General features: G+C 60.5%; 1 protein-coding gene across 1 annotated transcript in view; it reads right to left on the reverse strand.

The window, feature by feature from the left end:
• Positions 1 to 675: 675 nt before the first annotated feature.
• Positions 676 to 14,896, reverse strand: part of CYTH4 (cytohesin 4) — a 28,691-nt gene continuing 14,470 nt past the window's right edge. The window contains exons 7-13 of the mRNA XM_086712336.1: positions 13,777 to 13,889; positions 12,011 to 12,159; positions 6,168 to 6,279; positions 4,752 to 4,828; positions 4,280 to 4,351; positions 3,567 to 3,721; positions 676 to 2,358 (exon numbers count right to left, since the gene is read on the reverse strand). Coding sequence (XP_086568462.1) covers positions 2,286 to 2,358; positions 3,567 to 3,721; positions 4,280 to 4,351; positions 4,752 to 4,828; positions 6,168 to 6,279; positions 12,011 to 12,159; positions 13,777 to 13,889 — 751 coding nt within the window. The 3' untranslated portion in view covers positions 676 to 2,285. The remainder of the gene's footprint in view (positions 2,359 to 3,566; positions 3,722 to 4,279; positions 4,352 to 4,751; positions 4,829 to 6,167; positions 6,280 to 12,010; positions 12,160 to 13,776; positions 13,890 to 14,896) is intronic.

Here is a 14,896-nt window from a genome sequence, read left to right on the forward strand (position 1 = left end):
ACCGAGCTCTTTTTGAAGGCCACAGACTTATCACCATCATCTTTGGATGCCCGGTCCTGAGTGAGGAGCCTGGTACCTGGGAGGGGCGCAGGCTGCAGGAAGGAACGTATGGAGACACTGATCAGTTCCGCACCTTAAGGTTTTCAAGGGGCAACTCAATGGTGGACTTTCAGGCCGGGGGCTGGGTTCGGGTGTCGGGGGGCGCTTCGGGGCCCTACACCTCCGAAAGGGGCCGCCCCGCATCCTAGAATTCAGGATCGCCAGATCGTAAGCCCCCCCCCCCCGTGGGCTCATCCCCCCCAAGTGCGGCTACTGAGCAAATATTGTGGGAATAAATGAAGGTTCCCACGTTCAAGCTCAGGAACACCCCAAGTGACTACTGGTTATCAGCCTGTACTTGCCTGCCTTTGGGGGAGTTCTTTTGCCCTTTCCTGGCCCTGGCAGTGGCACCTCAGTTCTGCCCCTGCTCTGAGGGACCTGTGTCACAAATCCCGCCTCTGGGGACATCTGTCCAGGGTGGCAGTCCTCGCGCCCTGAGGATGAGGGTCTGAGGCCCTCTGAGGGCCCACTCTTCTCTGTCTGGCCCTCCTGCCTTCGGCCAGGGAAGGGATGAGAGGGAAGGGCCTGGCTGGGGTCAGAGGCTGCAGATGTGACCACTGAGAGGACAGGCCCCACTCACGGAGTGCGTCGTGAGCTTTATTCTGTCTTCTGCGTGATTCCCAGAACAGCCACTCACGCCCGGAAAATCAACGATGAGAGAGGGGGGCTGAGGACCAGAGAGGGAACTAGGGGGCCAGGGTCACACAGCCAGCGAATGCTGGTGGCGGGAGAGGACCTTAGAGCCCAGGACCCTGGGCCCAGTGCTCCTTCCAGGACCCCTGGCCCCCCGCATGGGGCGGCCGAGGTGGCATTCAGCTCCCGGCCTGACCCGGGGTCTGCGGAAGTCCTCGAATGTCCTCCAAGATCTCCCCCCCCCCCGCCCCCGCAGGGGCCCGATCCACACCCACTTCAGGAGCATGTCATTAGCAGGCACTTACACACCTCCAGAGACGAGCATCTCACCACTCACAAGGCAGCTCGTCTATCCCGACTCCATGAAAGGTGGGCGCGCGTCAGTGGGGGCGGGGGCAGGAGAGGTTGCCTCCCCTCCCCGGCGGACTCCACCTTGCTCGGGCTCGCCCGCTCAGGCGGGCGGTAGGGCAGAGTCCCTCTTATCTCCTGCTTTCCTGCCAGGGACCTTCCCTCCGGGGGCTCCCCCGGGGCCCGTGCGAGGGGGTGAGAAGAGCTTCTGAGAAGGAGCCGGTTTGAGGACTCCCCCTCCAGGCAGCCCTCCTGGTCACCACGGTTCACAAAGCTCTCTCTTCTTGGCTTCTTGTGGCTGTGCCACCGGCCCTGCTTGGATACACCCGCTTGGGATGCTCTCTGCCACTTGCTTGGGGAGTCCCACCTGCCCCGCCTCCAAAAGGGACATCCTCGAGATCGGAGCGCACGCGGCTGTCGGCTTCCCAGTAGCCTTCGGTCCAAGCCCCTCCCGCTCAGTCCGCACGCAGGCGCAGACATCTCGGGCCAGAAGCTCCTTAGGCGGATCCAGTACAATCTGGCCCTTCTGCCGAGGAGTCCGTGAGGAGGAAGGTGGGAGCTTGTGCACGGCTACAGTCGGCCCCCCGGGGCTGTTGTCATTGCTGGGGGGGGCGGGCGGTCAGCACAGAGACAGAAGGGGGCAACGTGTTTCTATGCTCCTGGCATCTCCTGTCTGTGGATCTGAGCGGTGTGTGTGTGTGTGTCCCTCCGGCAGGGACGGCCAAGCCACAGCCGGAGACAGGGGAGGGGGCTGGCTGAGAAGCCCCTGAGGAGGAAGAGGCGCTGCCATGGCCAAGGGCAGGGGGCACTCAGGAATCATACCGCTCCTCCTCCTTCGAGGGCCGACGGCATTTCAAGGACAGGAGATGTTTAACAGAAGCGGAAACCGAGGCCCACGGGGAGGACAGGGTGGCGGGTGCTGGGGCTGGTTTTTCTCTTTGGCTGCTTTCCTCGTTCCCTGCTGCAGTGACCTGGGGCGGAGGGCGGGGGCCTTTCGTGGCCGGGGCTGCGGTGCCTCAGTGCCACCTCTGAGCCCTCGGACTTTTCCGGCCACCCCCCCGAGCCCGGCCGCCCCCACTCCTGTTCGCCCAAAGTAATGGGGGCCGGGGGGATGTCCGTGGGCCAGGAAAGCGTGTCCTGGGGGGGGAGGTACGTCTCTAGGTACCACAGGTCGTGGGGTCCCCCGGCACCGCCTCCCAGGAAGCTCAGTGCCTGTTGGCAATCTTCTTCTTCCGAGCAGACACCAGGTCGTAGAAGGGGACGCGGGTGATGCTGGCTCTGAAACGAGAGCAGGTGACAAGATGTCAGGGCTGGGCCGGCTCCCCCGCGGGCCTCGGCTCCCGGGGCTTGGAACAGGGCTGTGGGTCTCCCAGGGAGGGGACGGCCAGCCCTGCTGCGGGACAAAGGCCAGATGACCCCAACAAGGGCCGAGCTACGGTGGGTCAGCCGTGCTGGCCTGTCCCGGAGTCCCCCCCGGGGGCAGGGCGGGAGAGGGTGAGGCCGAGAGCTGATCAGCCTTGGGAATTCTGCCCCCAAAGGGCTCTGCACCCCTCTTCGGACCTGCTTGCTGGTCTGGCTCTGCCCCGCGCTGGCTGTGTGGCCGGGTGAGCCCCTCCCCCGTCAGGGCCTCAGGGCCTCATCTGTGAAATGGGGCTAAGAGCCGGTCTGGCCTGGCAGCTTCACAGGACCGCTACCAAGGCTTGAGGGGAAAGACCCCGCCAGTGCCTGGGACACAGCCCCTGGCCGAGTGACCACTCCTGTGTCTTCCTCTGGCTAACGCCACCCAGCCTCACCCGTGTCGCCCCATCGGCTGCCGCCCCTCCCCTGCCTGCCTTCCACCTGTCCCTCCACCGCCCACCTCAAAGTCAGCTCCTACACCATGGGTTTTCTTACCTGGCCACCCCCCTACTCTGTTTACCGGTCTGCGGCTCCCCAGTGCCCCCAGGAGAAGCTAGTCGCCAGGGGGACCAAGGCCTTGCTATCCTGTGCAGCCTGGTCACCTCCTGGTGGGTCCCTGCAGGGCCAGACCCCTGCACTGCCCGGCACCGGCCACCCCGGGACTCCAGAGTGCTTGTCCAAGCAGGCCACACCCTGACTGGCCCCCCGGTCCTTGCCGGGACTGGTCCTTCTGCCTGGAAAGGCCTGCCCTCCGTCTCTACCGGCTCTTTCCGGGGCCCCTTTTGGATCCTGATGCTAACGACAGCGCCGTTCAAGGGCACTTGCCACGTGCCGGGTGCCGGGCCAAGATCTTTTCGTGCAAAAACGCACGGGATCCCCCCACCAGCCCGTGAAGTTGGGGCCTCCCTTCCCTGAGTCCCGGGGCCTGGCACTGTGCCCGCGACGGAGGGGGTGTTCACAGAATAGGGGCGGAAGGGATTTGCAAGCCGGAAACCAGAGGGAGATTCTGGATTTAGCCCCTCGTACAGACAAGGCTCGGAGAGGATCAGGGGCTTCCGGAAGCCACAGGAACGGCACCCCCCCCTTACCGTATGGCCTTGATCCATTGGTCGCGCTCCTCGGCGCTGGAGGCGGAGATTCGATAAGATTCGTGCTTGCCCTCCACCACCTTGCCCTCGCCATCGGTCTTGCAGGCCTTGATCTTCTGGCCTCGGCAGCTGGGGTTGTAAAGCTCCAGGCAGAACTGTGGGGAGGTGGCCGGGTGAGGGCCGGGCGGGGGACCGGGCAGGGGTGGGAGGAGAGGGCGGTTGGGCTGGGCTTTCCTGGGGGTCCTTCCAGGACTCGGCATGTGGGGTTCGGACTAGCAGCAGGCCACACCCGCCCCGGGCCCGCCTCCTGTGCCGGGAGGACGGGCAGGAGCGGTTCTTCCTCACATCGAGAACTGACCATGGGCCAGGACTGACCCAATAAACCCACCATTTCCCCGAAAACCCCCAGTTGGCAGCTGGGGAAACTGAGGCTCAGAAAAGGCACAGACTTACTCAAGGTCATCAGCCAGCGTCAGAGGCAGGCTCTGAGAGACGATGAGACCGTGCCCTTTTGGATGTTACGGACCTGCCCCCAGGATCCACAGTCTCAGGAGGGAGACCGAGGCAACCCTGAGCCCCGCAGAGGGCGCCCTGGAGGGACCAGCCCAGCCACCTTCTCCCTGCACCCCATTTCAGAAATTCCCCCAGCTGCTCAGGTCTCGGGGCTCCCCCCCTCCCCCCCCCCCCCCGCCCCGCCACCCCAGGACACCTACTGGCTTCTTGGGATCGTCCACCTCCTGCACTGAGAGGTTCTCAAGGGGGATGATTCCCCGTGGCTCCTTGTCCTGCAAGTTGAACAGGAGGGAAAGGCCACGGGTTCGGCAAATGGAGCCTTGAGCCCCAGGCCAGGGAGTGAACTCGTGGGGCTCCCTAAACCCAAAGAGGCGTGCACCCATCTTCCCAGAGTCTGTCCAGTCTGGGAGAGGCAGGGAGCGGCAGGTGGGGGGGGGGGGGCGGCGGGGCTGGGAGTTCGGCAGCCAGACTATAACCTGCGCCCTGCCTTAGACCTTGGCCCGGCCCCTCCTCCCCTTTGCAACTCAGTGCCTGCCCCCTCCCCCCCCCCATGAAACAGGTTCCGGGGGGGGGCTGGATGATCTCAAAGGGGCCCCCAGCTCTGATAGCTGGACTCTGGGAGGGGGTGAGGAGGGGCTGGGGCAGAGGCAGGCTCGGGAGCCCCCTGCTCACAGTGGTGAACTCGAAATAGTAGAGACAGTTGTCCGTCAGGATGAACCAGCGCCGTTTCCACGTCTTCACGCGGCCCCCTGCAAAAGGCCAAGCGCCAGGTCAGACTTCTCCCTGGGCCACAGACACTTCCTTCCCTGGAAGAGCTGTCCCCTCCCCTCCAGCCTCCCAGCCCCTCGCCCACCACACTTTCCCCCAGACCCGTCGCCTTCTCACCCCCAAACCATAGTGGCTCTAGTCACCCCCCACCCCCTCCCCGGCTTGCCCTGAGCCGCTCGCCCGTGACACGATCCCGGGAACAGTGGCTGGACATTCCCCGTGCTTTTTTGGCCACCCTTCCCCCCCTCAGTTCATCCCTTGGCCTGCTCCCCGCCTGGCACCGTGCTAAGCATTTCATCTTTCATTTGCCAGGCAACGTTCTAGATGTGTTGAGAACATATTTGCTAATCCACCCCTAGAACGACCTATGAGGGGAGGCCCATCATTAACCCCATTTTACAGATGAAGAGACCAAGGCGAAGCTGTCAGCTCAAGGTCCTGCAGCCGAGCTGAGATTCGAACCTGGTGTCCTCGCTCCCGACCCCAAGGGCTTGGCCATTTTGCTGCGTGGTGAACCCGCCCAGTGACTGTGATCCCCATTTCACGGCTGTGGAAGCTGAGGCTGAGGGAACCTGACCGCCGGCACACGCGTGGAGGAGCTGGGATTCGTGACTTAGAGCCTCCTTGGGGCTGAGGACAGCCAGCGGGACGAGAAAGGACCAAGTGGTCTGCAGAAGGGCAGCTTGGCATGTGGGCACACAGAGGTGGAGGGCTCGGACGGGCACCCCCGGCCGAGGTCTCTGCTCCAGCGCGAGGTGTCTGTCCCTACCTGGCTCAGAACGCCACTGTCCCTGGCTGGGCTGCCCCCCATGGTTCCCTTGCCAGATTCTGCACCTGCTGCTGTGGTCCCCGCACCCCTGCACCCACCCACGGCTCCTCTCTGCAGGCGGAAGGGCCTCCCTGCCCCTAGTCATGTCGAAGGGAAGCTCCCCTGAGCCACATCCTGCCCACTCCCTCCCACATCCTTCAGGGACACCCAACCCTCTGCCCACCCAAAGCTGCCACTTTGTTGGCTGTGTGGCCTCAGACGGGTACCCTCACCTCTCTGGGCTGGGCTTCCTCAGAAGCCCTCCAGGAAGACAGACAGACTTGCCACTGAAGGGTCTATGGACCTGTCGGCCTCTCATCCCCCCTTTCTGCTCGTCCTTCCCCTCCCCCACTGTCCCCTTCACTCCCAGGACACACGGAGGGAGGGCTGGGGCAGGCAGCCCACCGCCCTGGGGGTCACGGGACCTGGGGTTGCCCGACTCCACCCCCGAGGCCGTATGTCAACGTGCGGGTGTCACGCGTGTGCCCTGGGTGCCCGAGTGCACGCCTCACCCAGTTTGAGCAGCCAGCCCTCGCGGTCGGGGTTGAAGAAGGTATGAGTGAGGTCATTGCCATCATCCTCGGGGATGGAGAAGGGCTCGCTCTTGATGCTGTCGAAGAGGTTCTGTCCCCGGAGAAGGGAGGGAGAGACCCGGCTGTGAGGTTCATCCTGCTCCAGGGCTTGGGCCCCTGCCTGGCCCGAGTGGCCTCGAGACCCTCCCCGCTTCCCCCAGGCCGCTGGTGCGAACCCCACCCGCACGTCAGGCCTCCCCTCTGTAGGTGGAACAGAGCCGGCGAGGACCGTGTGGCGGCCCTGCCCACGGCCCTTGCCTAAGGCAGGTTGGCAACCCCTTACCGACCAGGCGGGTGATGGTCCTCACCCCCCATCCGGCCTCCCCACCACCCCCCGCCACCTTTGCTGGAATTCTAGCCAGCAGCATTTCAGTAAGAGCACTGGCTTTGGTGGAAGGCTGTCTGGGTTAAAATCTCAGCTTGAATTGATGGCTGTGTGACCCTGGGCATGTTCCTTAACCTCTCTGAGCTGCTGGGCCTCATCAGCAAAAATGGCGAGAGAGATGCTAACTCCCAGTAAATGGACTGCGCAGGGCTCAGAGCTCCCCCCCACCCAAGTCCAGGGGAAGGTGAAGGGGAAGGGGGAGTATAGCCCCTGCCTTCACCCAACCACCCAGAGCTGCTCTTATGGGTCAGATGAGGGAGTCAGGGACTCCCTCCTGAAGGTGGGGGATACAAGGACCCTCAGCTGGGACCTGTACGCCCGCACACGTGTTCACCTGTGTGAACACACACACACACACCCAGGTATATACAGATACCCGCTAGGGCACAGCGGCGGCCAGGGTCAGGGCCGTCTTGGGCAACATCCACGAGGAGAGGGGGCTCCCCTTTTGCTTAGTTGCAGTGACGGAGACTTCCAGGTGTACCCTGGGTAGGGGGACACAGAGGAGCCACCGGGGAGTTAGGGATTGACCGCCAATGTCGAGAGGCCTGGCCCAAGGAGAGACTCAAGGCGGGATGCCGAACTCGGCTCTCACGGGCAGAGACCTGTTCTGGGTGGGCGGTGACCACGGGGGTGAGGGTTCTCAGAACACGGATTACAATCATCTCCATGCAGGACCTTCTAGCAGTTAGAGCTGCTGAAATACGGATGGAGCGGCCTTGTGTGGTAATGAGTCCCCCGTCACTGGAGGTATGCAAGCCAGGGCTGCGACCTCGCTGTGGCTGAGCCGTGGAGGCCCACAGTGGGTCGTCCCTGCGTGTGCTGAAACCCCTGCCGTGGGCCACTGTGTTCCAGGATCAGCCATCCCATATTCCCAAGTGTTGGGGAAAACATTCTAAACCGTTTCTGCTGATTAAAACCAGACCCAATGCTGGATCTCCATCTCAAAGATGATGAAGTCATTTCCTTCTGTCACATTTCTAGACACTGCCGTCCAGGAGGCTTCCTTGAGATTTTCAAATGAACCATTTCCCCAGTCCTCTTTGCTTCCCCCGAAGTTTTAGAATCTAGAATCGTGTCTCCTGGGTTTTAAAGGTCTTTTCTGACCTGACAGCTCAAGGGGCGGGGCGTGGGGCGTTACAACCCCACGGGCAGCAGGTTTTCCTGGGTTTGGGGGAGATGTCTTCTGACTGACTCCAGGGTCCCTGGCTCGGCCTGGCTGTGGCCGGGTGGGTGTGGGTCTCTTTTTTGGAGCCCCTGTACCCCTAGCACAGCTGGGAAGCCCTGTTGTCCCTCCTGCCCGGGCTCAGCCGGGCCCCCTGAGAATTCCCAAGGGGTGTTGACTGATTGAACAAAGGCCAGTGGCAGAAAGACCCTGTCAGCAAAGCTGTCAGCACAAGCAAGCATTTGGGAGGTCCAGGAGGCAGGCAGGGAGGCGGGTGGCCCCCGCCCCCCTCCGTGATGCCCACAAGGGGGCCCCTGGAAGCTTCTGCGGGTGGCATATCAGCTTGCACATGCTGCCCCCATAAAGGAAACCGCTCGGCTCACCCACATTTCCTGTACCTTGTAAACAACCAGCCCTCCCCCTTAAGTAGACACCCCTGCGCCCGAGCTGGTGACCACCGAACCTGGCTGGGTGGACGTGATTAGAAGGACAACGGCCACCTTCCAGTGGTTTTGCTGGTCTTGCGTCCGTCCCTCTCCACCCGTTTTCCTCTGGGGACCCACGTGCCCATACACTTTCTGTCCAGGCTGTCGGGAGGGGTTGACGCCCACTGCCCCCACCGCCCCAGGCTCCAGGAGGGAGGAAGCGACTCCCCTCTGGCCAATCAGAACCCTTCCTCCTGCTGGCCACAGTGACTGGGTCAGGGAGGACACGTGACCCATGCCAGCCAATAAGACTTCGCTCTGGGACTTTAGTTTTAACTGCTGAGTGAGAATGAGCCCCGCTGAAGCCGCCTGGGCCATCTCTGCTGCAATTTGAAGAGAGTCTTTTTTAAGAGGGTAGCTGACGGGGGGGAGAAGGTTGCTGAGAGATGGACAGACCAGTCCTGACCTCACTAAGCACCTGGATCTAGCTGAACCTGAAGCCGACATATCTGAAGCCAAATCAATCCCGGATCTTTTCTATCACATGAGTTGAGAGATTCCTTTAGCCAGGAAGCAACTGGTCCCCAAATCTGGCTTTCTGGTCTCTGCAGAAGGAAGGACCCTGGAGCCAGACAGACATGGGTTCAAATCCGGTCTCCTCACAAACTAGGAGACCCTTGGCCAGCTACCTCTCTTGGGTGTCAGATTCCTTTGCTACGAAGTGGGAATGGCACCCACTGCTTAAGGCCGTCAGGAGACCTTACTGAGAACATAGAGTGGCGAGGATTGGGCCCGGGAGATGGTCAGTTCTGATGGAGATGTTTGGACAAGGACCCACGAGGTCCAGGCCTGCCCACAGCAGAAGATACCCTGAACTGGGAGACTATTCCCCTGCCTGAGCCTCAGTTTCTCCACCTGTAGCCCTGGAGGGCTGGAGGCTAGCGAGCACCCCTTCTTGGCCTCTCTCCTTCCCCTCCTCCACCTGAACTCCGGCTCGGGGCAGCTTTCTCTGGAGGTGAGTGGTTCCCTTCTCGGCATTTCTTGGATGCCTGCCAAGTGCCAGGAGCTTGGAGTGCGTTAACTCTGCTTCTCGGGAGAACAACCTGGGTTGGCGGCAGCATCTGCCCACTTCGCAGATGAAGAAACTGAGGCTCACCGGCCAGGTCACACAGCCATAGGGCAGAGCTGGGATTTGATCTCCTATCCTGAGTCCACACCCTGTACCTTTGCTCTGAGTCTCTCGGGCATTGTCCCCCATTCCTATCAGGATGGCCAGGACAAGATGGGCTCAACCCGCCCGTCCCCGGCCTCCCACAGTGCACCTCTCCAAAGCCTTGTCCAGCTGCGCACCCTCGTGATCTGTGTGCCCTCGCTTCAGGTAATGTGTCTGTGTTAATTTAATTTCACAGATCGGGTCACTTAAAAGCGTGACGTGACGGTGTCCTCAGCAGGGCCAAGCTCCAGTACCGTCGTGGGGGATCCTTCCTCAAAGTGGTAAACTTTGACTATCTGAAAGGTGCTTAAAGCTGCGCTCTTGCCTTACATACAGGGAAGAGGAGGCCCAGAGAGAAGGCAAATGCACCCCCACCCCAATCCACACAGCACCCTCAACTTCTTCTGCCCTAAAAGCCCCGAACAGCAAGGACCAAGGCCCTCGTGGCTCTCTTTGCACCCCGGGAAGCTTCTGGATTAGTCGGCCACGCTAACCACACAGGCACTTTGCTAAATACCTTACATGTCTACACTAATCCTATGAGCTGGTTGCTCAGAGAGGTCAAGCGGCTTCTCAAACGTCACACAACCAGAGAGTGGGGGAGTCAGGACTTGGATGTGGCTGTGACTCTAACGCTCTGTTCCCCGCCCCCCGCCCCCCCACCTCCACCCCTCCTCTGTGGCTGCCTCTCTTGGCTGCCAAGGAGGATAATAAACCCTTCCCCAACCTCCCAGGCAGAATGTAAGTTAAATTGGCATAATAGACCCCTAAAGCCCTAAGAGAAGAAAGTTACAAGCTTTATGCAAATGTAGCGCATTGTTATTAACAAAAGGCTTGAGTTGGGGGGGGAAATACTTAAGGAGGGAGGTGCTGCGCTGGGCTCACTGGGGGCTCCGCAGTAGGGGGGGGGGGCTGCCTGGGAGATCGGGGAGCGGGTGCCTGCGTGTCATTAACTCATCACCTGCCAGACAAGGCGTGCTCAGCTTCCTGCCACAGGAGTGCCGCAATGAGATGAGTTACCGATTTCCAAATGCATTTCACATTCCGGGCATTCTACTAAGTGGTGGGGTTTTTTTTTTTTTTAAATTATGGTTAATTATTCTTAATAGTGACATAAACCGCCATTTAGAGCCTGTGCTGCGTACCTGGCATGGGCTATGCCCTTTACGTTTTTATAAATTGCTACTCACAGCAGCTCTGTGACGCAGGCGTCATTATCCCTGTTCTCCTGGTTGAGAGAACGGTGGCTTGGAGAGGGTGAGTCATTCCCCAAGGTCACCGGCAGGCAAACGGGAGATGGGAATTGACTCGAGCTCCAACCAGCTCGCGGAGCCCTCATTCTGTGTCGCGGCTGTCCCTTTCCTCGTGATAAACTTTCTCCTCTGGGGACCAAGGAGGGTGGTGGGCTAAGGGAGTGGCAGTTCTCGAACACGGAGGGGCACCAGGGTCCTTCCAGACCCAGGCTTCCCTCCAGACTTCTGCGGCTGGAGGTTTGCAGGGTGCTGAGCTGGGAGGGTGGGGTTCACACCCTTTCCTCCCCTCCTGCCAGCCTCTCACAGGGAGGTGACTGAGGCTTTATTGAGCTCTGGGGCATCTTGAGTCCTGGAAATGAACTGGCAATTCATTTTTGCTGCACCAGGCTCTGAATCCCACTCCCGTGTTTACAAAACTGTTCCTAGCTCCGTGTTACCCACAGCAAACAGGTTGTCATGCAAAGCCTGGGATGCTCTGACCCCACCCAGCCACTCTGGACATTTCTGCCTTTCCCAGCTAGGCCGGGCTTGGGTTGTGGCTGCTTCCCCTTTGTGCAATGTCCTTTCTCTGCTCCCCTCCGCGAAAACTCCTATTCAACCGTCAAGGCCCAGTTCAAAAGTCATCTCCCCTGTGAAGTCTTCCAAGATGGCACCCTTCCTTCCCCTGCCCCCAGGAGACTGACAGGAGCGTCCTCTGTGTTTCTGTGGCTATGTTCCCACAGTTAGGACGGCACGAATCACACAGGGCTACAATTCACTTATGTATCGTCTTCCCACCAGACCCTGAACTTGGCCTGGCAGGGCCTGTGGTTGACGCATCCGTGGGTGCCCCATGCCGAGCACAGGGCCCGGTGCCATACGGCAGGAATGGGGGGCTGCTTGATGGAGAGACGGGAGGCCTGGGTTCTGCTTGGCTCTCAAGTTGCCTTGCGGAAGACCTCGGTTTCCTCCTCTCTGAAGGAGGGAAGGGTCTTAGCGGAGTCTGAGGATTTTCAGCTCTGACACGCTGAGAGTCTAAGAATCTGGGATTCCAGGCAATACGCCTGAGTTGCGCGAGGCACCCTTGCTGGAAGGTGCGAATGATGGGTGCCCAGAATCCTCCAAACGATGAAGTCTGGGGGGGATCTCCTGGGTGGTCTCTCTCAGACATCGCCCTTAAGATGGGGATCACTCAGGAATGCCCATCTCACGACAGCCACCAACCTGGGGGGGGGTCCCTCCCAGCAGAGAATCCCCCCTGCAGAGGTCTGTCTCAGAGGGGCCCCCCCTGGGGCTGTCCACCTAAGGACGAACCCCTCCCAGATGCCTGGGGACCAGGTGGGTCGGGCCGTGCCCCTCTTACCCGCAGCTGCTCCTCAGGCAGGTCACCGCCGCCATTGATGCCACGGTTCATGGACACAAAGCGCTCGAAGGGTGGCCTGTCCCGGACATTGGGGTTGTGGAGGCTGGTGTTGAGCATGATGATGGAGAAGGACAGGACGTAGCAGGTATCTGCCAGATGGGACAGGGGTCACAGGCCTGGCGCTGGTCACTCTCGCCTCCTCTACCCCGACCCCTTCGAGGGGCCCATCATCACCCGTCTCAGTCCCCGAAGGTCCAGCTGTCCTGGCTTGGCATTCGAGGCCCCGCCCCCTCCCCACTCTTCTGGCCTCCCCGCTCCCTTTAGCTGCCTTCCCACCTCTGCACTTCTGCTCCCGCTGGGCCCCTGCCTTTCCCCTTCCCTTTGCTGCGTATTTCAATCCTCATCTCTCAGCTCCAGCTCCAGCCTCTCCCGGACCCCTTCCAGCCTCTCTGCCCACTCTGTTCCCTGCCTCCGCGGAACACCTATTGTTGGCCGCACTGTTCAGGGCTTAGTCACGTTCTGCTCGGCGATCTTGTTGGCATTGCGGGGCTCCTGGGGGCCCGAGTTCCTGTTCTGTTATTCAGACTTTCATGGGCTTGGGGGAGAGGCTGGGCTGGGCACTGGGGAGGGAGGTGATGCTCCTCTGGGGCGTTTTTGGGCCCCGGGTTCCAGAGTCAGGGAAGTCCGGCTGTGCGTCCCCGGCTGGTCTGGTGGACCTTGGGAAGGCACCTGACCTCCTGGAGCCTCAGCTCCCCCCACTGGTGATGTGAGGAGGTCTAACCTGAAGTATCCTCATGTCCCAGAACACCGGCGACTCTACCTCCGAAAACAGCGGCACCTAATAGAACAACCTGGTAGTTGCCGGTGCTTGCCCTGTGCTAAGCTCTACATCCCTATAACAACCCTGCGAGGCGAGTAACCCCATTTTACAGAGCAAGACACTGAGGCCCAAGGGAGTTAAGTTACAGGCCCAAGGTCACAAAATTGCATACTTAGACTGGGACTCAGATCTGGTGCTGTAAAATCCCTTCCTTTCCAGAAATCTTTACTGCGTACCCACAGAGTGCTGCGGACTGGGGCATTTATCAGCGAATACATTCAATACGGTTCCCGCCCTGCGGGATGTTTAGACTAGTGGGGGTGGGGGACAGATAAACCAGCACCCCCTCCCTCCCAGTTCTGTATAACTACAAGGTAGGACCAGTGACTGGTAGGACCTGACTGTGGTCACACGGCCAAGAAGCGTTGTGTCCGTGGACAAGTCACATCACTTCTCGGAGTCTCTGTTATATGCAGAGAGGGGGGATGTTCCTGGCCTCAGACAGTGGATGCACGGACCAGATGACTTTGCACGGGTGGTCCTCAACTAACGGAATTGGTTCTTGTTGTTATGGTAACTTCAGGAACAGAGAAGGAGGGCAGGACAAGCTTGCCCTGATGATTTCTTGCCCAGCCCGCGGTGGGGGGAAGGGTGGCGGTGGGGGTACGGAGTTCTGATCTCCGTGGAGATCTTTCCATACACCTGTGCTCCCTACGTCCCGCACAGGGTGTTTCATGCTTCTGGCCTTTACTCAGATGAAAACTCCTGCCCCAAAAGGTCCTCTCTCCCCTTGACCTTGGGCAGAACTCCTGTTCATCCTTTAAAGCCCTGTTCAGACACCGTGGGAAACCGGAAGGGGTGGGGCGACCCTGGCGCCTCGGGAGGAGGATCTGGGCCTGCAGCTCCGAAGGGGTCCTGGAGCCCCGGTCCCATCCCACACCGGCACCTGTGGACTGGAAGACGCCTGGGTTGCAGAGGCAGTAGCGGGTGGCAAAAGTCTCCATCATCCGGTCGATCTTCTGGGCCTCGCCGGGCAGCCGGAAGCTCCACAGGAACTGTCTGGGGGAGGAATGGGGCTGTGGGCGATGGAGTGGGCGGGGATCTCGGGGGCAGGTGTCGGGGGTACCCCGGGCAAGCTGCTCTGTCTGTCTAAGCCTTAGAGTCTTCATCCTGTCGGTGGGAGCGTCTGTCCCCATCACGTAGGGTCACGGGAAGGTGCCTTTTCTTTCAAAGTATCAGAGCTCGGTGGGCGCTACCCTCGGCCCGTCTGGGGTCCAGAACCATCTGTGGCCCCTCCGCCTCAGCCCAGGGCGGGGGGGGGGGGCTCTGTCTGCCCTGGGGTCTGGCTGGGGACCCTTCCGCAAGTGGCTTCCCCTGGCTGGGCTTCCTGCTCTTGGGACTTAGTTCCTCAAGGGGCGCCTGGGTGGCTCAGTGGGTTAAGCGTCCGACTTTGGCTCAGGTCATGGTCCACGAGTTGGAGCCCCGCGTCGGGCTCCGTGCTGACAGCTCAGAGCCTGGAGCCTGCTTCCGATTCTGGGTCTCCCTCCCTCTGCTCCTCCCCTGCTTGTACTCTCTCTCTCGCTCTCAAAAATAAATAAACATGAAAAGAAAATTAAAAAAAAAAAGCTGCGTTCCTCCAGGGCGAGGACCGTCTGCGGCTGGTCCCCTCCCCTCTCCTGCTGGGCCTCACGCAGGCTCGGGGAACCCCAGGACTGCCCCGTAAGGAGTGAAAGAGTGAATGAATGAACAAATGAATGAATATGGGAGCCTCCCGACCACCGACCCTTCTCCCTTAAAGAACAGGGGAACTGGAGGGAAGGCCACACTGCTTGGAGGGTGCTGGCTGCTTCCTTCTCTGCCCTACATACAAACTCCCGATCATCCTCCAAGGCCCGGATCAAATACCCTCATGGGGAGCCGACTGTTCAGGCAGCGAGACTTACTAAGCCGATTCTAAGTACCTCCTCCTTTACTCGTCACAACCTTATGACCTTGGCACTGTTATTGTTCCCTTTTACAGATGAAGAAACTGAGGCACGGGGAGTTTTGAGTGTGTGTGTGTGTGT

The sequence above is a fragment of the Puma concolor genome, chromosome B4, assembly GCF_028749965.1.
Source record: "Puma concolor isolate L17-30 chromosome B4, mPumCon1.1.hap2, whole genome shotgun sequence".
Lineage (NCBI taxonomy): Eukaryota > Metazoa > Chordata > Mammalia > Carnivora > Felidae > Puma > Puma concolor.